This window comes from Zeugodacus cucurbitae, chromosome 3 (genome assembly GCF_028554725.1).
Source record: "Zeugodacus cucurbitae isolate PBARC_wt_2022May chromosome 3, idZeuCucr1.2, whole genome shotgun sequence".
NCBI lineage: Eukaryota > Metazoa > Arthropoda > Insecta > Diptera > Tephritidae > Zeugodacus > Zeugodacus cucurbitae.
Genome location: NC_071668.1, coordinates 16,198,252 through 16,220,460, shown reverse-complemented (window position 1 = coordinate 16,220,460; position 22,209 = coordinate 16,198,252). Strand labels below are relative to the sequence as shown.

The 22,209-nt window shown below is 36.6% G+C and overlaps 4 protein-coding genes across 9 annotated transcripts in view; 2 read left to right on the top strand and 2 right to left on the bottom strand.

Annotated features, from left to right (window-relative positions):
- The first annotated feature begins 364 nt into the window (after window positions 1-364).
- On the top strand, window positions 365-6,227 carry LOC105216941 (dyslexia-associated protein KIAA0319-like protein). 3 transcript variants are annotated; one of them, XM_011191706.3, is made up of 12 exons: window positions 365-487; window positions 553-1,404; window positions 1,466-2,477; window positions 2,548-2,705; window positions 2,771-2,911; window positions 2,999-3,130; window positions 3,197-3,305; window positions 3,372-3,562; window positions 3,798-4,082; window positions 4,163-4,406; window positions 4,470-4,637; window positions 5,654-6,227. In XM_011191706.3, exons 2-12 carry the CDS (start codon window positions 733-735, stop codon window positions 5,833-5,835), a joined length of 3,294 nt encoding a protein of 1,097 aa, XP_011190008.2. In that variant the 5' UTR covers window positions 365-487; window positions 553-732; the 3' UTR covers window positions 5,836-6,227. The 3 variants fall into 3 exon arrangements, with proteins under 3 accessions (XP_011190008.2, XP_011190009.2, XP_011190007.2); XM_011191707.3 differs by having other exon boundaries at window positions 391-1,404; window positions 1,472-2,477; XM_011191705.3 differs by having other exon boundaries at window positions 391-1,404.
- A 39-nt stretch (window positions 6,228-6,266) lies between these two features.
- Window positions 6,267-9,829, bottom strand: LOC128920101 (uncharacterized). The gene is given in 8 exon segments (XM_054226539.1): window positions 6,267-6,743; window positions 7,489-7,714; window positions 7,785-7,938; window positions 7,995-8,429; window positions 8,499-8,727; window positions 8,771-9,043; window positions 9,100-9,588; window positions 9,619-9,829. Coding segments are annotated over 8 exon segments (2,271 nt in total). The 3' UTR covers window positions 6,267-6,489.
- An 885-nt stretch (window positions 9,830-10,714) lies between these two features.
- On the top strand, window positions 10,715-13,884 carry LOC105216940 (armadillo repeat-containing protein gudu). Its single transcript, XM_011191702.3, has 5 exons — window positions 10,715-11,639; window positions 11,704-11,926; window positions 12,417-13,230; window positions 13,291-13,505; window positions 13,563-13,884. Exons 1-5 carry the CDS (start codon window positions 10,879-10,881, stop codon window positions 13,704-13,706), a joined length of 2,157 nt encoding a protein of 718 aa, XP_011190004.1. The 5' UTR covers window positions 10,715-10,878; the 3' UTR covers window positions 13,707-13,884.
- A 902-nt stretch (window positions 13,885-14,786) lies between these two features.
- LOC105216942 (ras-related and estrogen-regulated growth inhibitor) overlaps window positions 14,787-22,209 on the bottom strand; it is a 33,212-nt gene continuing 25,789 nt past the window's right edge. For 2 of the 4 annotated variants that reach the window (XM_054226689.1, XM_029043322.2), the window contains exons 2-7: window positions 16,519-16,652; window positions 16,225-16,361; window positions 16,008-16,166; window positions 15,731-15,883; window positions 15,488-15,671; window positions 14,788-15,428 (exon numbers count right to left, since the gene is read on the bottom strand). In XM_054226689.1, coding sequence (XP_054082664.1) covers window positions 15,184-15,428; window positions 15,488-15,671; window positions 15,731-15,883; window positions 16,008-16,166; window positions 16,225-16,361; window positions 16,519-16,652 — 1,012 coding nt within the window. In that variant the 3' untranslated portion in view covers window positions 14,788-15,183. Of the gene's footprint in view, window positions 15,429-15,487; window positions 15,672-15,730; window positions 15,884-16,007; window positions 16,167-16,224; window positions 16,362-16,518; window positions 16,653-22,209 lie in introns of all 4 variants that reach the window. The other 2 variants (XM_011191708.3, XM_029043326.2) reach the window with 2 other exon arrangements.

Here is a 22,209-nt window from a genome sequence, read left to right as displayed (position 1 = left end):
AAAATTAATAATTATTAGTTTACGTATATAGTATATCAGTTCTTGTTTAAATATATGGTATAAGAATGATTTATTCTGCATTTTGTAAAATAATGGAATTGTATGTCAATGAATTTTGCTATGTTTAACAATTCGAACTTCGTATATTACTTTTCAAACCCCTTTTCGCACAAATGAATTTTATATTGTAATATATCGCGAAAAAACTCTCTATTATAATAATAGCATATATAATAAAAATTAATATATTAAAAATAAATAACAGTATCAAAAATATTATAAAAAATTACTAAATAAATAAATACAAAATAAATTTATTTTTCACAAACATACAAACATTTGCAACCCTTACGCAGAAGCAGCCAACAGCTGACTTTGACAGCTACCCTTCAAATGGACAAAGAACAATAATCCCATTTGGAAAAATAAGTTTTGCATCATATTCGTCGAAAGAAAAAAGTATACACTACACAACGTAAATTTATTGGTACTTGATTTTACTTATTAACCACTTGAGTCGATAAGATAGCAATAAAAGTGTGAATTTTCTAGCACTAATATGAATAATACTGTTTGCTAAACTTTGGTGTATTATTGCACCAGCTGCTGCACTCGTTCAAACGTCTATGTATGTACTTAGCAAATCCTCGTCGATTGAAGGCTTTTCATTAAACTTCATTGGATACAATTTAGTAATTATTGTGATTACTGCGTAAATTCAAGTTTACGGATATGAGCTTTCCGCAGCTGCAACGTGTACTCGCTTTATTTGTAATTTTCAGTTATATTGTTAATGCTGAAATTACAACGACACAAAATGTATTACATACAAATCACGGTATTGCTGCGGAAGAGTCGACAGCATCAACCAAAACTAACGATATACCGGTGAGTACACGTAATGCTGATGCAGTGTTGGCAATGTGCCCCAGTATGTTGAATTATGTATTCGACAATGCGACACCACGTGATGAGGCACAAGCTGGCACATTTGAAGAGTACACGCGTTTGGATACAGGATTGGGCGAAGATGTCGATTCATTGTCATGTTTAGCAGCTTGTTGTAAAAAGGCACGCACCAATGATACATGTAATTTAGTTTTCATATACAAAAACAAATGTTATCATGTGCGCTGCCATAGCAATGAGGGTTGCTTGCCGAAGCAGCGAGAACAGGGGAAGGATCGTTTGCAAATGATGTTGGTCAGTCCGGTGCGTAAGCATGAGGCTGGAGCGGAGAGTCTCACATGGCTGGACGTGATCAAAACAATGAAGAGTGTTGGGGGAGGTATTAATATGCCAACTGCAGAGGATACGGAAAGCGTGAGCGCTGGTGAGCGTGGTCCAAATTCGTTGAGCTTTTGGAAACAGCCGCATAAATTTCGTTATTTGAGTAGAGATCAGGTGGGTAAAAAAAAACAACAAATAGTCTGAAAGTAGTGTTATTATATTTGTTTTCCTAAAGGAACAGGCGTATGATGATGATGTTGATGAATTGCAACCTAATAATGATAAACGCACTAAATCACCTGCAAGAAATCGTGATTTGCCCTACTTTGCAAACATGCCAACCAAATTGGTTCAATGCGAAATAGACTCTGAAATGGGTGCAATTAGTCGTTGTGGTCCCAAAGAGGAATGTGTGTGTACCAATACTTTAATTTGTTTTTGCCAATGTCTTACCGATTTGGTGCGTAATCAACAAGGTGAATGCATAACAACAGATGTAACTGCGCCTGATTATTCCCTATTAGACACAATCAGTCCACAACGTCTCTCAGCGGCTGCCTCAGAGCCCTTACCATCCGTTATTGAAGATGACGATCATCTAGCAGCGGCGGCCACAGCAAAACCAGAAATGGACAAAAAACTGGTAGTTTCCGTTGTGTCAAAGGAAGTGCGTTTGCCAGAAAAGGAAGTGACATTGGCCGCATTTACTGTGCCGGACGAGGAGACCAGTGGTGGCAAATATAAATATTTATGGACACTTATAACACAACCGAAAGGTCCTATGAACGGCACTATATCCGATCAGAGTCAGTCGAAAGTGCGTCTATCAAACCTCTCGGAGGGTTTGTATATTTTCAAAGTATCTGTAACCGGTGATAATGGCACCTATGGTGAGGCAATGGCCAATGTCACAGTGCTACCAGAAAAGCGTATTAATCGCGTGCCACAAGTGGTGATCAAACCCAAAGAGCAAACTATACGTTTACCCATAACAAATGCCATTTTAGATGGCAGCACCAGTATTGATGATGATAAAATCATTAGCTGGCATTGGGAAGTGGTGCAGGGACCCATCGGTTATCAACCCAAATTGCCCGAGGTGAATATATTACAGCTGGGTGATCTCACCTCGCCCGGCAATTACACTTTCAAATTGACCGTCTCCGATTCGGATAATGTAACGAATTCGACAACAGCGAATATAACAGTATTGAAGGGCACCGACTACCCGCCAGTGGCTAATGCTGGTAAGTGTTGTATATGAGAAAAATATTATTATTTTTTTTTTATAAATGCGCTATTTTTTTTTGTGCACAGGCGATGCCGTAATTTTATATCTGCCGAATAATAATGTGACATTGAACGGCACTGCGAGTACGGATGATCACGAAATCGTTGCTTGGGAGTGGACAAAAGATGCTGGTGATGATACAAAAGCGGTTGATATGCAAAACACACGCACACCTTATTTGCAGGTAATATCATGAAATATATATTTTTTTTGTGTATAGAAAAATATTTTATATTTACCTTTTTGCAGCTCTCAAATTTGGAGGAAGGCATTTACACTTTTGTTTTGAAAGTCACTGATGGCAGTGGACAATCCAGCACTGCCAAAGTGAATGTGTTCGTGAAGGCACAAACAAATACACCACCAATTGCTGTGGCCGGTGGTAATCAGGTAATTGCAACCAAATTTTTTTTTTTATGTTTGAAAAATTTTTTAAGGTTAGAAATTTATATAAAAAAATTTCAATATTCTTTTCAGACCATAAACTTGCCACGCAATTGGGTTATTTTGAATGGTTCAGCCTCAACGGATGACATACGCATACAAAGTTACTTGTGGAAAGAAAAATCGGGTCCAAATACTGCAGCTTTGGCCAATAGCACAGCAGTGGTGCGTTTCCTACTATAAATTAACCTCAATTTTTTTTTAAATTTGTTTTTTACATTTACTTTTAAGGCTACAAACGCCACTTCGCTCACGCTTGGTATGTATGAATTCGTTTTGAGCGTGTCGGATGAGGACAATAATACCGCCACTGACAGTGTTTGGATAAAGGTTGTACAGGGTGAGTCCATAAAAGTCTATATGTAATAAAATTTTAAGTAATGACGATTTGCTTAACTCACAACAGAGAAAAATGCACCGCCCGTCGCTAATGCCGGTGGTGATAAAAGCGTTACGCTACCGCTTTCAGCATTGTATTTGAATGGCACATCGTCATCGGATGATTTGGCTGTTGAGCGTTATGTGTGGACACGTGAAGATGCCAGCTTGGCAGCGGGTGTTGTTGTTGGCGACAGCGATAAGCGCCCCGTTTTGATTGTATGTATATGTGAAACTTTAAAATATGAATGAAAACAAAAAAAAAAAACGAAAACAGTAAATAGCGAAATATTAAAATTAACTGATTAGCAAAAATTTCCTACTGTCGTAACGATTATTTTAACAAACGTTTTTGCTACTTTCAATTGTTTTTGCTATTTTCAATTTTTTTTGCTATTTCTCATTATTATCCAATTTTGTATTTAAACAAACTATTTTTTTTTCTGCTTTGTAGCTCACAAATCTCGTGCCAGGCCGTTATGTTTTTAAGTTAACTGTCTACGATGAACAAGGTCTAACCAGCAACGATGTGGTCAGCGTTATAGTGCATCAAGATCCGTTGCTATTGCATTTAGTGCAATTAACCATACCGATGGGTCCATCTGTGCTGAAACAATCTGAGCTGAATTTGATTGTACAAAAGATTGGTTTGCTTTTGGGCGATATGAAAATTTTTGTGCGTGAACTGAAGTCGGATGGACGGCGCGCAGATACTACGATACTAGTCTTCTATGTGGAGGTGTGTGATAGATTTATCTTTTATACTAAATATATATATAATCTAAATTTAAATTTTTTTGCCTTACAAACACCTTCCAGTCCACGGGCGCCGATGGCGAAAGTCATCCGGTAAACGGTTTAACCGTTGAACAGCTACTTAAAGACAAGCTACAGCGCGATGCTGGTCTGTTGGGCACCGATTTCACTGATATACGCACAACAGTATGTCAGAATAAGTGTTCCGGACATGGTGTTTGTAATCCCATAACACGCTCATGCACCTGTGAGGCATTCTGGATGCCTTCCATAACTTATTACTGGGGCATAGAGGAGGCTAATTGTGGTGCGTAGATTTGTAACGCATTGAAGAAAATGGAAAATGAAAACTAAAATTAATTATTTACAGATTGGTCTATTTTATATGTTATTGTTGGTATTATAATGAGCTTTCTACTGCTTTCCGGTTTATTTTGGGGCATCACCTGTGCCTGCAGACAAACGAAAAAACCACCGAAGCGTCCCAAGCTGCAAAAGTATTCTTTGATTGGCAATAATGATGAAGAAGCGCCACAATGTGAGTTGCATAGCTATTATTATTGTTATTTGTTCATATTTTTATATAAATATTTTTTTTATTTTATTATTTTTATATTTTTATATAAATATTTTTTAATTTGTATCAAAATTATTTTTATTTTTATATAAATATTTATTTATTTTTATATACATATTTTTTTATTTTTATATAAATATTTTTTTATATATTTTTATAAATAAATATTTTTTTGTATAAACATTTTTTATTTTTTATAAATATTTATCTTTATATACATATTTTTTATTTTTATATAAATATTATTTTTTAATTTTTATATAAATATTACTTTTTATGTTAATATAAATATATTTTTTTTTTACATAAATATTTTTTTTTTATTTTTATATAAATATTTTTTTTAACTTTTATACAAATATGTTTTAATTTTTATATAAATATTTTTTTTTTATTTGTATAAAATATTTTTTTTTTATTTATAAATACAATTTTTAATATTTTATATAAATATTTTTTAATTTTTATCAAAATATTTTTTTATTTTTATATAAATATTTTTTATTTTCTTATAAATATTTATTTATTTTTATATAAATATTTTTTTATATATTTTTATAAATATTTATTTTTTTATAAATAATTTTTTGTTATTTTTATATAAAAATTTTTATATAAATATTTTTTTTATTTTAATAAAATTTTTTTTTTATTTTTAAATACATATTTTTTATTTATAAATACAATTTTTTATATTTTATATAAATATTTTTTAATTTGCATCAAAATATTTTTTTATTTTAAGAAAATATTTTTTATTTTCTTATATATATTTATTTATTTTTATATACATATTTTTTTAAATTTATATACATATTTTTTTATATATTTTTATAAATATTTATTTATTTTTATATAAATATTTTTTTTTATATTTATAAAATATTTTTTTTAAATACATATTTTTTTATTTATAAATAAAATTTTTTTATATTTTATATAAATAATTTATATTTCATCTACTTTCCATACACCAGTTTGTCGCACCACATCGCTGAGCGATTCTGAGACAGATTCCGATGTGCTCTTCGAGACACGCACAAAACCACACAATGGTATTTTACGTTCGGGCCACACAGCGAAACATAGTAAACACAATAGCAGCCATGGTCATAATAAATATGCCTTAACCAAATTGGGACGCAAAGTCAAGACGTAAAGCCGCAAATGCGTGTGTGTGATAGATAATGATGTTTGTCGCGTAACGTTCCTTCTGCTATGTTCTATGTTCCTTTGTGTTTAGCTGCATGTTGTAACGCATACATACATACATACATACGATACAAACAAACAAACAAGTTTTGTCGTTACATCCTAATTTATAAGCGATTACTGTGTTAAATCTACTAAATGTGAACAAGTTTTATTTTTTTATACACAAATAGATTTTAGTTAAACAAAAAAATGTCATTTTTCAAAATGTATGTCATATATGTACGAGTATTTCAATTTTCCAAAGCGCACATTCCGCATTATTAAGTATTAAAAAAAATAATAATTTTATTGTATTTGTGCACTGTACTTAGATTTAATCATCGCATTCAACATCTAACTTATTTGTATTTTTATATATGTATGCATTTATTTAAGAAGAAGAAGATGAAGAAGAAGAAGAAAAGTGTCAGTAAACGGGTCCTCCTGTAGCTCGTTGTAAATGTGTGTAATGTAATTGAGTCTATGAACAACAAATGTACACTATGTCATTATGTATGAATGTACTTGTAAAGATTAAATAGTCAACTATTTACTTAAATAGTATTATGAAACAACAAGTGTTTTTGTATAACCTCAAATTTTAGTTTCTAACCTCAAATTAGTAACATGAGAATTTTCGTTTGAAATTGTAATACAAATTCCTATTATACTCATCGTAAAGTGGATGTTTTCGCACCACATATTCATAGTGTAGCCATTCACCGGCTATCGCTAGGAGACCCAACAAATAACCAATACCAAGCGCCACAAATGAGCTCCATATTTTTGGTAAGTCCATTACTGCCTCCTGTGGGGTACGCTCCTCGGCGGGTAACTCGGCAACGGAATCTTTGAGCCACTTGCTGATGAGTCCTACAAGGAGAATGTGTTTCAAAAGTAATGGTGAAGAAAAAGAAATAGAGAGAGAGCATATCGCAGGAACTACAGGCTTCAGTTTTCAGGAAAACTCGCAGAGTTGCATGCTGGATTAGTTAAGTTTATTTGATCCAGGTTCCTTTTTGGGTCCGTTTTCAGACAATAGTTCCGACGACAACTTCAGATTTCTTCATCCACACAGCAGTCGGGTTTCCTAAACGGAACGGAAGTTAAGCTTAATTGATCCCGGTCCCATCTTGTGAACATTCTCAGACAACGGTTCCGAAGACAACTTCTGATTTCTTCATCCACACAATAGTCGGGTTTCCTAACCGGAACGGATCCGGAATTTTCTCCCTCCAGTGATTGTCAAATCGAAATTTCTCATAATTATTTGGGAAGAGTTTTCTGCCAACAACAACCTCTGATTTCTTAATTTTAAATCCGATGTTGTGTTGACATTAAAAAATAACAATAACACTGGAACCATCGCCTTTGAGCTTTGACTTTCAAAACTTGGGGACTTTCTGAGTTTTGTGCGACCGCTTCAAAAATGGACAAAATGACTTTAAGAAGGACTTTTTAGCGTCCAAAAAAGTTGGAAGTTGAAACTTTCCGGTTTCTACATTAAAATATCTCTAATTTAGAGCCCCTGATAGGATTTAGACATATGTTATATTGGAACTGATTTAGAAACAAAAGGCGCAGAGTATCAACTTTATCATAAATAGATAGACCTTACCTCCTTCACTTAGACGCCTCAAATATTTATTAACGTTCGGCTGTAGTGGTGAATTTTTCTCCAGCCCCAAGACGACGGGCATTTGTATGACACATTGACGCATTATGTGCAATACTACTTCAGTGAATTGTTGTTCCTCGCGACGTTGAGCGCCTTTCATACGCAAAAAACGTAGAAAATATTCATTATCGAAATAGGCATATTCACCTTTGGTAATACGTTCGGTCTGAAGGTTAAACGAAATGATGAAATCAATGCAATTCACCTCAAAGAAATAAAATACTATTTTTACACACCACACTCTCGATATTGTCCACTATCTCCATTTTACGTCCGATCTCTTGAGCGGTCTCATCGAACGCCTCGACAAAAAACTGTTTATTCTCATGCACCCAAGCGGTGCTGGTCACATAACTCGCGGACAGTTCTTCCAAAGTGTCGATGGTGATGCTAAGTCCAAACTAAGTATGATGAATACAAACTTCTTTATTTAAATGCAATATTACCGCTCTGTTGGATTCGCAAGTATCGCTGTTAAGCTTGCTCTATAGATGACCGTCAACAAAATGCAGTAGAGCCAATACCAACCGGTAAGCACGCGTAAACTCCATGTGCGCGGCAGACGTGGCAGCGAAACATACATCAACATGCTATAGGTGAGTAGCAAACAATTGGAATAATCATCGAAGAGGTCGGTATTTTTCGGCGGCAGCGATTTCAATTGACCCAGATAACGACGAAATTGCACATCTCGGAATAGCTTCGTATCGATACTGCGAGGTGGCCGTAAGAGCACCTTACTACGCCATTCCGACCAACTCAACATGCGTTGCGGACGGCGTGATCGTCGATGCAATAGTATGGCATGCAGACAAGAGATCACATAGAAAACTGTACCCACAATAAAGAGTGAGAGTAAAACACCGGCCCACATGCTGCCGCTAAACGGGGGAAGGTGAGGATATATGAAAGTTTTATTCGAGAAGTCGACACAGTCCAATAATTATCACCTGAAAGGCTGTATAAGTGTACGCCAGCTGTCATCCTGTGAGGACTCTGGTGTTAAAAAGGTCAAACACTCGAAACTATGCGGCCAAGAGAGATCCATAACGGAAGCATAGAGCTTAAACATATGCAGATTGCCGATGGCGATACGAGCATTCCGATTGGCCTGGAATGAATTAGGCAATGACTGAATAAAAGAAAAGCCATCTGGTTGAGACCATATACATATATTTTTTGGGTGAAGGATGGCTACTTCTCATGGACTACGCGACGGCACTCCAAAACTTGCCTATGTGTGGCTTTTTGGTCTTCCAGACTAACCTAACCCAACCTACCATATCTCCTAGAATGCCCGAATAACTGCCATTCGGTAACTCTTTGCCCCAATGCTCGTAGGCAGCATCGTTGGTTTCATAGAAGGCGGGTTTGAAATTAAGTTTGACACCAAGCGCCCTAAGTATCTCCACCTCAAGTCCAATAAAACTGGCATTATCTGCGCTACGTCTGACCATCGGAACATGTTCGAAGACAACGATGGGCAAGGAAAAGCCTGAAAGTTGGATATTTTTGTAAATCCATCTAATAGATATCCATTCCTTGCCGTACCTTTCATATTCGATGTCCTATCCTGATACAATTGGTTCATTTTTATTTGCTTTCCTTTCTCCCAAAACATTAGACGTTTTGTGACCACTACACCGTTCAAAATTTCCGGATATGCAATTGTGCTCAAGAGGAACCTATTATTTCATTACAATTTGTTAAGTTGTAACACTATTAGCAATTAATACGATCCTGACCTTTGGTTCTCTATGGGCTTCACGAATACAGTTGATATCATATTACTCCATATGTACCACATCTCGGCCACCATAAGCCGCGCATCCTCGAGCAACACAAAGCGTTGTTGTAAGTTTAGCAAACGATTCTTCTCCACAAAACGCAAGAAGCGCTGCACCTGTAGTCCATTCAAGAGCGTTACGAGCATAAATTCACAATTCTGTTTGCGTATTTGTTTCAAGACTCGTACCATTTGGTAGTTGGGCGCCAACAAATCCTCGCTCGGTGGTACATTTATGAAATAGTAGGCGTTTTGTCAGCGTTGGCTACGAAAGAACCGCTCACTGTAGAGCTGTTGATAAGTGCTATCGGTAATGATAACAAAACAGCGCTCTATGCGAGCGGATGCCAACAGTGTGGTGAGTAGATGTTGCAAGTTTTGATGTGGCACGTCCTCGATTTCGGTCTCAATGAGACTGAAACCTTCACTATTGCCACTACAGAACTGTATTAATAATAAACTAAATAGACTAAGTCCAACAATCCGATGATCCATTATTTTACGAAGCGACGTCTGAGCAAAAGACCACACAACTAAAGTTTGTGAACTTTCTGGCGGGTTGAATGCCTTACTTTCATTTTCATTCGCCATTTACTGTTGCGCATTCAAATTCCAATTACACCTTGTCAACCTTTGACCCAGAATACGTAATGGTGTTGCTGCTGTGACAAGTGTCTACAATCCACGACTGTATCAACGGTGCGTGACCGCTTTTTTCCAACCTCAGCGATTTAGTATATATTATAGAAATGTGTGTATATTTGAACCCTAGTTCCTATTACAGAATATAATACGCAATTAGACTATAGTCCATATTTTCCTTAAATACGAGGGCACTTTGCGGAACAGCTTCAAATCGTTGGGCGTTACTAAGACTGGAACACGTTTGATACGGATCATATTCTGGAAAGAAGTCTGCTGAAGTAGAAGAGTTTAACTGAAGCACAGAAGCTCAAGAAGTCTCCATATTTCAAGAAGGGTTATATGTTCCAACTCAGTTCCGGAATGCTATCTGTAATATTTCATATTTTTCCAAAATTTCTATTCTCCTGCTCTGACAGTCGGATCTATGTGAAGGGAACGGACCCGGATTTTTATTCGGCCACACACGGCATTATTCTTGAAAATGATTTGAATGAAATCTTGTCCCCTCTACAAAGTGCTAGACAGTGGGCATCTACCATAAGTCTATAATACTCTTCTCCATTTAACAGTATTTAAGACTAGTTTAAGAACCCGGATCAAGAATCGTAATAATATATAGAAGAATATATTTATACCACGTTTCGAAAAAGGAGAACACACTCATGCTTTAGAATACAACCTTTGAAGCGAGATATCGAAATTGTCTTTTCACTACATATCGAATCTTTCGTTTCTACGACAACTACAATTGACTGAAATCGAACTGAAGTAAATAACAAACGAAATTAACAAAAAAATACGGAATTTTTCGGCCAATAACAACCACACTGAATAAAATAAAAAATATATATTTTCTATTCTTTAGAACCGGATCGAACTACTTATAATTTTCCTACAACATGACTACTTTGGACGAAGAAGAAGAACTATTAAATGTGCAATCTCTTCAAGAGGCTCATACTGTTGTAAATTCAGTGATTCAACCGCCTCTCGAAGGGGTTTTAAAGCAAAAAACTGAGCAAGAGCGATTAGAGAAACAAAAGCAGCAGGAGGAAGAACAAAAGAAGAAAAGAGAAACTCGTCGGCGTGTATACGAGACATGCGGCAGCTGTCCCGAACGCTTCTTTAGCAGCAAGAAAACTATTGTCACAGAAGATTCCGATTCAACGGAAGTCGAATCGTCCACCGAGGAGGAGGAAAGATGGAAGGACATCGCGCGTACTGCGGAAATACCCGCCGAATACTATAACATACAGAAGTTGATTAAATATATCAAAGCGGGTAATCAAACGGCGACCATTGTGTCGCTCTGCTGTCTGCGTGACTACGATTTGCGCACGCAAATCAATCAAATGGCCGTTCAAGATATCGGTGGTTTGGAGGTGTTGGTCAATATACTCGAATGCAATGATACACATTGTCGTTTGGGTTCGCTGTATGTGCTCTCTGAGATCTCACTGAATATTGATATACGTAAGACGATCGTTGATTTGGGTGGCATACCGTTGATAGTGGACATTTTGAATTCGCTGTCGAAGGAACTTAAGACCATGGCAGGTGAGACCTTGGCTAATGTGTGTAAGGTACGTTTGGCAAGGAAATATGTACGCACCTGTGGTGGTATACCGATGTTGGTGGACATGCTCGATGTGAGCTTGCGGTAAGTAGACACAGTTAGAGTTTTGTTTTTGAAATTACCGTAAATTGATCGTTTTATATGACAGTATTCTACAAACACCGCTGGAGGAACTCAACTCAAACGACTTGGAGTGTTTGTATATGGCACGTGCCGGTGCTCGTGCCCTCTGGTCTCTATCGCTTTCTCGCCATAATAAGGAATTGATGCGTAAGAGCGGTATTGTTCCCCTGATGGCTCGTTTGCTCAAGTCCTGTCATACAGATGTTGTTATACCCATTATGGGTACAATACAGGAGTGTGCTTCGCAGGTATGAATGTGAAATTTGAAGTCTGAGCGAAAAAAGTTGAAAAAAAACAACAAGTGAGCCCAGAAAACTTATGAAATGACCATTAAAAATCTCAACAAATCAGAACTCACTTGGCGCAAAATCTAAGTAAACCCTCGTCAAAAGTCATTGACCTGTTCACGCGTTGTGAACAAACGCCGGCAAAAGGTTATTGATCTCGACCAAAATGTAAACAAACCCCTGACCAAAGGTCAAGGACCGCGGCCAAAATGTAATCAAGTTTAGATTAATCTAGTCTTTACTTGTTGGAGATTAAGTTTATAGACATTGTTTCTCACTATCATGTAAATTATCCTTAGTAAATTTGAGGTGGACTTATGACTCCTAGTTGTCCCAAGTCCAAAAATTAGTCAAGACAAAAACCTATCCCGACCACAACATTCAATATTTACCTGATCTTTTACTTCTGATATAATTAATTTACAGCGCTCATAATTTTTACCACATATAGCCGAAATTTCAACTTGCCATCACTACCGAGGGTATGATCGCTGATATTGTGACCCATTTGCATTCAGATAGTTTGGACTTGAAAAGCGAAGGTAGTACCGCTATTTACAAGTGTGCCTTTGACCAGACTACACGTGATTTGGTACGTTCCGCTGGTGGTTTGGAGCCTTTGGTCGCCATAATCAAGGATAAAAATGTGCGTGATAATAAGAAACTGATGATCGGTGCTGCCGGCGCCATTTGGATGAGCGCAGTGTCGGAGGCGAATGTGAAGAAACTGGACTCGCTACGTCTCATTAATCATCTCATACCGTTATTGAATGATGATTCCGACGATGTAATCACCAATGTGGTTGGTGCCATTGCCGAATGTGTACGTTTCCAAAATAATCGCGAAGTCTTGCGTGCGGCTGGCGGCTTACCGGCTTTGGTGGCATTGTTGAACTCCTCACATCCGCCGTTGTTGGTAAACTTGGCTAAAGCATTGAAAGAATGTGCTGAAGATATAGACAGCATGCGTATTCTGGAAGATTTGGATGCGGTGCGTTTGATTTGGTCACTGTTGAAGAATACCGATCCAAAGGTACAAGCTTATGCGGCCTATGGCATCTGTCCGTGTGTGCGTAATGCACGCGAATCGGGTGAGTTGGTGCGTAGTTTGGTGGGTGCCATGGAATTGGTGGTGGATTTGCTCAAGTCCACTGACCCGCAGGTATTATCGGCAGTATGCGCTGCTATAGCAACTATTGCAAAGGATACAACGAATCTAGCGATTTTGTCCGATCTTAAAGTGATCTATAAGTTGGCTGATTTGGGTTTGTGTGAAGATTTACTGTATTTATGAACTTTAAGTAATGTATTATTTTTGTTTACAGTTAATACTACCGAGGATTTGTTGCGTGAAAATCTGGCCGCTGCAATCGCAAGTTGCGCCACATTTGGCAATAATACACAGGAGTTGGGTCGTCTACGCACTGTCACACCGATTGTCAGCTATCTGACTAGTAATGACCCGGCCGTACATCGCACCACAGCCATGGCGCTGGAGAAATTGTCCATGGATCCACAAAACTGCATCATTATGCACCAGGTGCGTTGTAGATCAGAAGCTTAGAACTCTTATTATCATAGGTTTTTCAAATTCTAGAGCGGTGTAGTACCATTCTTGTTGGAATGCGTTGGTTCTACGAACAAAGAGACACAGCTAGCTGCGGCTGGTTGCTTACGTAACATACGTGAATTGGCTTTACGTGCCGAGGAGTACCTGCTGAAGATCGATGAGGAGTACTAAATGGCTAGATTGTGAGTGAGGAGGTTACATATGTTACAGATCGCCGCGTTGTATGCAAAATACAAATATCTCATATATTTTTTAGTTATTTATTACTCGTGCCTCATGATTTCTGCATACAAATATATCTTGTAGAAAAACTGCTTCTCACTGATAGCAATAAATGATACTGACTCAAGTAGAGGTTGTTATTTTTCAAAATATGGAAAGCCAATCGGAGATTGTTGATCCTCTGAGTATAATATAATGAGGGAAACAAAATTTTATTGTCTATTAAAAAGAAATTGTGCATAAATCTACATTTGGATTACCGCCAATAGTCAAGAACGAGCCCAACTGCTGGTTCCGATTTCTGAAGAGGTCGAAGGAAGACATCTTTTATAAAAGTTTATAGTCGCGGGCTTAAACTGCTGACGTCGGTCTTAAATCCAACGTTCTATCCCTCTTAGCAACCTCTACTCTAAAGTCCTAACTCGTCAAACTAAAATAACATTATATCAGTATAGTTATGGGTGCCTTAGATATAACGCAATCGATAACTGACTGCAACTCACAATCCAGATATTTTGCGATTGTTTGGAGTCGACTAATCGATTATTGTCTCAGAAAACTGTAATAGGGTTTTACATTTCCTAATTTCCGTGAAGAGTACTGATTCACCTCGAAACTTTTCGGTCACCTCTGTCGCCCCGGTTGTTGTTGTTGAAGCGACATAAAAGTTTCCCCAAATAAATATGAGGAATGGTGCCGATTTGACTGTCTTTGGCCGGAAAAATCCGCGCCCGTTCCGACTGGGTCCCAGAACCGACTATCGTGGGAACGGTCAAATTGGTTGCTTTAGTCCACGAACTGTTGTTCTATCTACAGTATACTCCAGAATTCGTTCCGTTCGACTTCTTTTTAATTCCAATTTTGAAAAAGGTACTTGCCGAACAAAAATGTGAGTCAAATATGGTGGTTATCTTGGCAATGAAGGTCGACTGTGCGAATGTCCAAAACTAAGCACTCATCAGACCGCCCTCGTATGTTCGATACCAAATCACACAAGTTCCAAAAATCAAGAAAAGTTATATTTTTGTTGTATTATTAATTCTTACATACAAGTACATATAGTATATGTATCAGGATCAATACATCTATGAAACCTTTAATAAATACTTATCTCATATATATGTAAATACAATCAGTACATAGAAAAATACATGTATAAAACATCAGCATTACATATATCTTAGTGTAATCGTAATCAATAATTTACATTTTATAATAAATAGTCTATCAATAAGCGTGCAACGCGCCCCCATTTAGCATATTGAACTTTTTTTATTACTTCACTACAGACTCAAAAATAATTCCATTTATTTTTGTATTACAATGAGCAAAGCCTTGTAATTATTGTGTAAATAATAAAAGCTTGTCACAGCAACAATAACAACTTACTATTAATACCGAGCGCTTCTCAGTGATGCATTAGTAGTCAATAGCTGGCGTTGCTGCCACGTGTGGAGATGCTCATGCGACGTTCCACGCGATTTGTGTGTGGCATTAGACAACCGGGTGGCGGGTAACGCCAACGACGTGGTCGCGACAATAATGTGCCATCCGTGGAAGCCCGACTGCGGAATGGTGTATCCATCTCGCAGCGGGAACTGCATAGGCTACCGGAACCGAGCTCATCGGTGGATTCTGTGTGATCGGCGGTCTCCTCCAGGCAGGTGTTGGCTTGAACGTTATGTAATTATGAAAGTATATACTATAACAATATATTAGAGTGTACTTACCATTTATGAAAAACGATCTACGTGTTTCACTGTTATACGATGAGGGATCATAGAAAGAACAACCCGAATCGGGGCTCAAGGCTGAGTCAGAAGCATTTTGTACGTCGCTAGTGGAACGTTTCAGTTTGGGGAACTTACTGAAGACACGCCAAAAGCGAAATACGTCGCGAAATACTGCCTGAACCTATTGGATTTACATATATTGCATAATCTAAAAAGAAACTTTTTAAATTTGACACCTACTTGATCAACACTCTCTCGCACAGAGATCTCATGAAAGCAGACACATGTTAGATCGCGAAAACGACGTTGACCCTCCTCAAGGCTCACCATACGATCGCCCGTTTGATCGGTTTTGTTACCTACCAAAATGACTGGCACATCCGACAGTGAGTCCTGCGAAGTAAAGTCCGTAAAGAAGCGTTTCCTTAACTGTCCAACATCAGTTTAATATATTCTGCGAGTCGTCAGCTCTCTTACCTCGCAAGATAGCTTCCTCTCGGTCAACCTCTTTACTTACCTTATTATTTGATCCGAGCTTACGTCGCCTCTTATTGTAGTTGATCAGAAATTTCAGTCGATTACACTCATCAAAACTACACTTATCGGTCACCGAGTACATCAGTATGAAAGCGTCCGCCCAACGTATGTTTGAGTCCAAGCTAACGCAATCTTCTTTCTAAAAAGAGGTGCTTTAAGTGGTAGCTAAAGCGATAAATAAAAGCTTATATGCTCACATTTGGTTGCCCGGCCGCATCTAGTATATCAAACTGTATGAGCTCATTGTCAAATGTGGTGTTATGGGTGTAGATCTTCTCTAGATTTGGATCATATTCACCAATGAAGCGTCTAGTAATGAATCGTACAACCATAGCTGTAGGACGTTTGTTAGAAAAGGAAGAGAAAAGGAAAGAGACATAATGGAGAGAGTATTTTCTTTCAAGATATTTCTGATCAGGCAAGTTAGGTTAGTTTGGTAAAGGCTTACAGCTGATCATATATACTATCTATAAATTTTTTAATGATCTTACCCGATTTTCCTACACCACTCTGTCCCAGCACCATCACTTTTAGTGATTTATGCTTTGTAGTGTGTATACCCAATTTGGCTAAGGATGATTTTGGTGAAGTGGTATTCATTGTGGGGAATATTATTTTAAAAGACCTTGAAAACGAAAATCAAAGACAAACTTTGAGATTTTTTATATAATCTTTTAGTTGTAAAATATTGGGAAGAGCGTTCGCCATCAATTTTTACCAAATACGGACAAAGTTTTTCGTTTAAGTGCAAAGCAATGGATTAAATGAATGAATGGATTTGCTACATATGATGGGAGGCGGTAAGATGATCTTATTTATATGCAGGGGCGAACGCATTTTACCCAAAATACCCCCCCCCCCCCCCCACAAAGTAATTGAATTTTAAAATAATAGAATTTAATTCTACATAGTCATTTGAAAAATTTTAATTTGTTGTTTTCAAAGCAATTTTCTGCCGACGATGTATGAATATGTCAAATAAATGAATACATTAGTCACTAACAGCGTTGCCGTTTTGATATATTTGTATCTTTTTTTGATACTTTTTTTTCTAAATTTTGTGATTTGATACTTTTTTGTTCACAAACGGCCTATTTTGATACTTTTCTGTTGATAGAATTTAATTTTTTGAAACTATGAAAATGTTAAACTGAAAACAAACCTATTGTATCTGAATAGTATTAAAAAGTTGTGGGAATGTAGGCCAATTAAAAAACCCAGAAAAATATAAACTGGACAGAGATATTTTTTTTTAATTTGCTTCAAAGTAATGAGTTTGCCTTATAACTCTGTGGCTGCTGAACTAGATTTTTTTAAATTTAAGGGGAATTGTGAGTCGAAAATGGACTTCTTTTGAAAATTAGGTCTGAACTGAAAAGTCACCAATAAGGTTTCTATTATTTTTTTAGAGCTTATTGTTAATCATAATCCAGGAAAAATAAAAACTCATTTATTATGACTTTCAGTTTTCGTTCCATGAGCAAACTGTTGTGAAATAAATTTAAATTAAAAAGAATTATGCTATTTGCAAAAAAATACTTGAGTGTCTTAACTAAAATGTCTATATTTTTAATAAAAACAACCAAAAAAACTGGTCTGAATTAGATACACAACTTTACTTATTATTTGTTTTTCAAATGAAAATTCTCAAAACAGGGCATCGTTTTTTAAAGATTGGAGCAACAATCCCTATATCTGTCGCTTCGAGTGAACGCTCGTTTTCCTCACTTCGCAGGCTTAAAACATATTTAAGAAATAAAACTGGAGAAGCACGCCTGAACGGAATGGCTCTCTTGAATATCCATAGAGATATAGATGTGACGGAGGAAGAGATTTTAAATGTTATGGCCCAAAATAAAAGAAGATTAGACTTCAATTTGTGAATAAAATAATGAAACATTGTCTTTTTACCTGAAACCCCCCCAAATTTTTTTCCTGCGTTCGCCACTGTTTATATGGATACTTAGATACATACTTATTGATGAAGTCAACGAAATGAATATGAGAAATGAAATCGATACTTAAGAGAAACAATCGTTTGGAATATTGGACGGTTGTTATATCATAACAAGTCAGGAAAGGCTAAGTTCGGGTGCAAAACGAACATTTTATACTCTCGCAATTTATTGATGAAATTTTATTAAGATAACACAATTCGATCCATATATTCGGCATAAAATCCAATAGAATAACGAAAAACATCATAAATAGTATATGAGAGCTGAGGTAATTCATGAACCGATTTTACTAATTTTTACCACCAAGGTACTATGTAGTATTCAAGCCGTCAACCAAAAGAAACTGTGTGATTTCCATCTGAAGCTGCAGGCCATGTTTTCGTTTGCCATTATACCCAGTTTTAACTCAAATTCACTTTATCTCTCATTGATACGCCTAAACTTAGAGAGTGACGAATCGAACAACAAGAAATCATATTTTCTTAAGTATAATCTGGCTTTTTACCGAAAAGAAGTGAAATCGGTTCTCTCCTTCGTAAATTTTTTAACAAGAGAATATGTTTTCGAAATATAGGGTTTCCACTGTTAGATCCCGCTCGAAAGGAACACTGCCTTACTAACTTGTTACTCCATTTTATTGCTCATTCAAGATTGTCACGCATATTATATATTAATGTTTACTATAACATCTTGCAATATTTATTACCCCCTTCCCTACATTGCGACGACATATGGTATTATAAATACATAAATAGATTCTCATACACTTTTCAAATACATGTGTGTGTGTGTCTGAGTACACATTTTTGCATTTGCATCTACAAGTAGTACGACATATTGAAAATAAAGAATGGTGAAAATATCAGTTGCGTTTTTCATTGATTACAATATAACGGAGTCATCATTCCGAGAATAGACATCATGAGTACACATACATATATATATATACTATATGAGAATATATCTGTGAACAGCTGTCTGCAAATGTGTGCACTTGATTAATATTATTCTATATGTATGCATATAACGGTACATCATAGATGAGTTTAAACATACAAACATAAAAATTTACATACATACATTCACAGAAATTCAGCTACTAAATATAAACAAGTATTGAACTCTTGGCAAAAGTGTTGCTTGGGGAATATGAGCAGTCACATTTGAATATTTAATAAATTACACATCTTCAGTATACGTTTGTATAGTATGTATGTGTGTAATGTATGTTCGAGTATATCGGATAATAATATTAGACGTAGAAAAGGTTGGGTGAGATTCCTTCGAACTAAATAATAAAAACAGCTTAAGTGAGTAAATATTGATACTTAATATGATTTGCCTTGTAAGTATGCGCATAGTTGTTGTAAATGATTTTCGAAGAACTATGTATAATATGATCATTGGGAACATAAATACTGCAATATTGGTAGACATTATTGCATAGTTAAGCTATCCGACTAATCCAGGTTGCTTCGCTCTCTTCATAAACAGCATGAACTTGGATGCATAAATAGTTATGAGAAAAATAAGTATCAAGCTTTAAAGGTTAGCGAATCGAACAAGCAACTGGTATAGACTGCAATAGACTGGTATAATCAATTCAATTTTATTTGAATTCGACTGGATAACTTTGTTGTTGTCATAATATGTAAATTTTTTGATAAGCGCGAAGAATTTAACAATGAGAGTGGCAAATCGAAGACGACTAATTTAATAAAAATGTAGAGTTCACAACACTGTAGAGAAGACGTTTGTCGAAGGGCGACAGAACTATCCGAGTGGTAGGAAAATTGGTATGAGGGTCAGGTCCGGAAAATATTGAATAGTCCCTTTCCCTTTCCAAGATAAGAGCGTTTTTTAAAAGGGACGCTACAAAAGTAGACCGATAGGTACCGAAAGCGTAAACGACGCCATATTTTTTTCTTCGACATTTCTCTTCAGTAAGATTTGCCATTAAATCATGGAAAGATATACGATCCAACAACGAGTCGAAGTTATTAAAATTTAATACCGAAATTCGGAGTCAGTGGCCTCAACTTTAAGAGAGCTATGTCCAATTTATGGACCCATGAATGGCTCCGTCAATAAACAAAATATGCGTAATTGTTCAGGCAGCAATACACACGGACTCCATGAGTCACCGAAATTGATTACGGTTTGGTGCGGTTCATGGACCGGCTGTGTCATTGGGCCGTACTTCTTCCGTGATGATCAAGACCGTCACGTTACTGTGAATGGGAATCGCTACCGCTGAATGATAACCGAATATTTTTGACCCGTTAGACTATTTCCTGTGGGCTTACGTCAAGTCTGTGGTCTCTGCCAACAAACCAGCGACGATTAACGAACTTGGTTCCGATATCGAACGTGAAATTGCTGCAGTATTGGCCGATTTATGCTTAGAAACCTACGAAAATTGTGTTCAGCGCCTGGACTTCTGAAGCGTGCCCGTGTTAATGTGCCTTTAGTTAATGAAAACTATTTCATTCGCATTCTTAAACGCCATAATTTTTATAGCTGATTCTTGCGCTTCTGAAATTTTAGATTCGTTACGTTGGATATAGTTCTTTGGTCTGACTGGCGATTGGATACCAGTTACAAGATAAGAAGCCACGTTTTATCAATAGTAATATTTGTGCCGGGGCTTATTAGGAGTCCACGACATCAACCACTATGCTATATCTTCGGAATCAATTGTCCACATGGTGCGAAATTCACTGTAAAGGCATTGGCCATTTGTGGATAAGAAATGCAATCAAAATATACTGAAACAGGAAAATAAATATAACATACAAAAGACTTAAAGCTCTAAATACCGCCCTTCCAAGTCATAAGAGTCTGTCTATAAAATCTTATAAGAGTAAAAGCTCATGGAAATATTTTTCAATCCGAGTGGCTCTTTCATCGTTAATTTTGTATAAGAAAAAATTTACCATAAACAGATATGAGTGCAAATATATAGTTTTTTTTTTGTAGCAAGGAAAATCTATACACCACTTAAGACTTCCATTAGCGTCATAATTACACATGAAAACTTATACACGCAAATAATAGTAACTACAAGAAAACCATTTCTCTAGCTTTTTATTGCCTTTATGCGCTTTCTAACATTACAAACTTCTTATATTTTATTGTAAGCCATTAAATTTCGCAACATTACACCCACTGTGTGTGACTACTACTCAGTTTCAACGACGAGCGGGTCGCTAAAATGAACGTTTCGAGTAGAAAAGTCGCAATAACGCGTATTTCCAAGTGGACCCACACACACACTCATACAAAAACACGACTGTGTAGGAATTTACATTTACAAAAATGTTGCAAAAATGTTGTTTTCAAATATAATCCACACACACACACGCTCACACTTAAAACATATTAATGAATATGCATACTCGTACATGGGGCACGGCTTAGCTATGTTCTGCGCTCGCAAATGTTTACGACCGCCTGAGAGATAGGACACCACTTTACCGCAATGCCATACGCTATTGCCTGTGAAGGCCTGTCAGCTGTTGGCTGGTTGGCGCGTTGGCTGCTTGGTCGCTTCGTGGTGGTATTGAAATATTCAAGGCTGTTGTAGCGTTGGCGTGCCTTGGAATGCTGTCTGCCCCAATTCAAAAATGCAATAATGTCAACTGATATTCCAGCGTGTCCCTTTTCACTCAAAGGGATTTCCTGTTTTGTTGGCGGAAGGACGACGAGGTGTGCATACGAATGTGCTTGTCATTGTAATGGATATTCTTTTAGCAGTAAATAAACATATGCTATACAATGTTGTGCATATATGCGCGTTTTTATATGGAAAACGGAACATGCAACTGTGAAAGAATTTCGTTAAATTCAGAAATCGGAAGGTTTAAATATCCGTTCGTCGTTGTTGTTATTAAAGGCTTATAAGGGTGCATAAAGAAGTTGGAATTTCAAACTTTCAGGAGTGTTCGTCATGTAAGATTAATTTGGTGTCAAATTCATCGAAATTATTTACGTGGGAGATTAGTGGATTAAGGATGGAATCAGTATTCTGATAATGCACGGTCATTTAATATTAATATAATATAACAAGTAATGAAATGATGAGTTCGGGTGCAACCGATCATTTTATATATACTCTCGCAATTTATTAATATAGTTTTATTAAGATAACACACAATTTGAGCCATATATTCGGCAAAAAGTCCACTAGAATAACGAAAACCATCATAGTATATGAGCTAGGGC

Bases quoted from the DNA above. Each gene is read 5' to 3' on its own strand.
- LOC105216940 (XM_011191702.3), top strand. From the start codon at position 10,879: ATGACTACTTTGGACGAAGAAGAAGAACTATTAAATGTGCAATCTCTT. The intron at 11,640-11,703 runs GTAAGTAGACAC...TTTATATGACAG, and splicing joins ATGCTCGATGTGAGCTTGCG to TATTCTACAAACACCGCTGG. The intron at 13,506-13,562 runs GTGCGTTGTAGA...TTCAAATTCTAG, and splicing joins ACTGCATCATTATGCACCAG to AGCGGTGTAGTACCATTCTT.
- LOC105216941 (XM_011191706.3), top strand. From the start codon at position 733: ATGAGCTTTCCGCAGCTGCAACGTGTACTCGCTTTATTTGTAATTTTC. The intron at 2,706-2,770 runs GTAATATCATGA...ACCTTTTTGCAG, and splicing joins CACGCACACCTTATTTGCAG to CTCTCAAATTTGGAGGAAGG. The intron at 4,638-5,653 runs GTGAGTTGCATA...TCCATACACCAG, and splicing joins TGATGAAGAAGCGCCACAAT to TTTGTCGCACCACATCGCTG.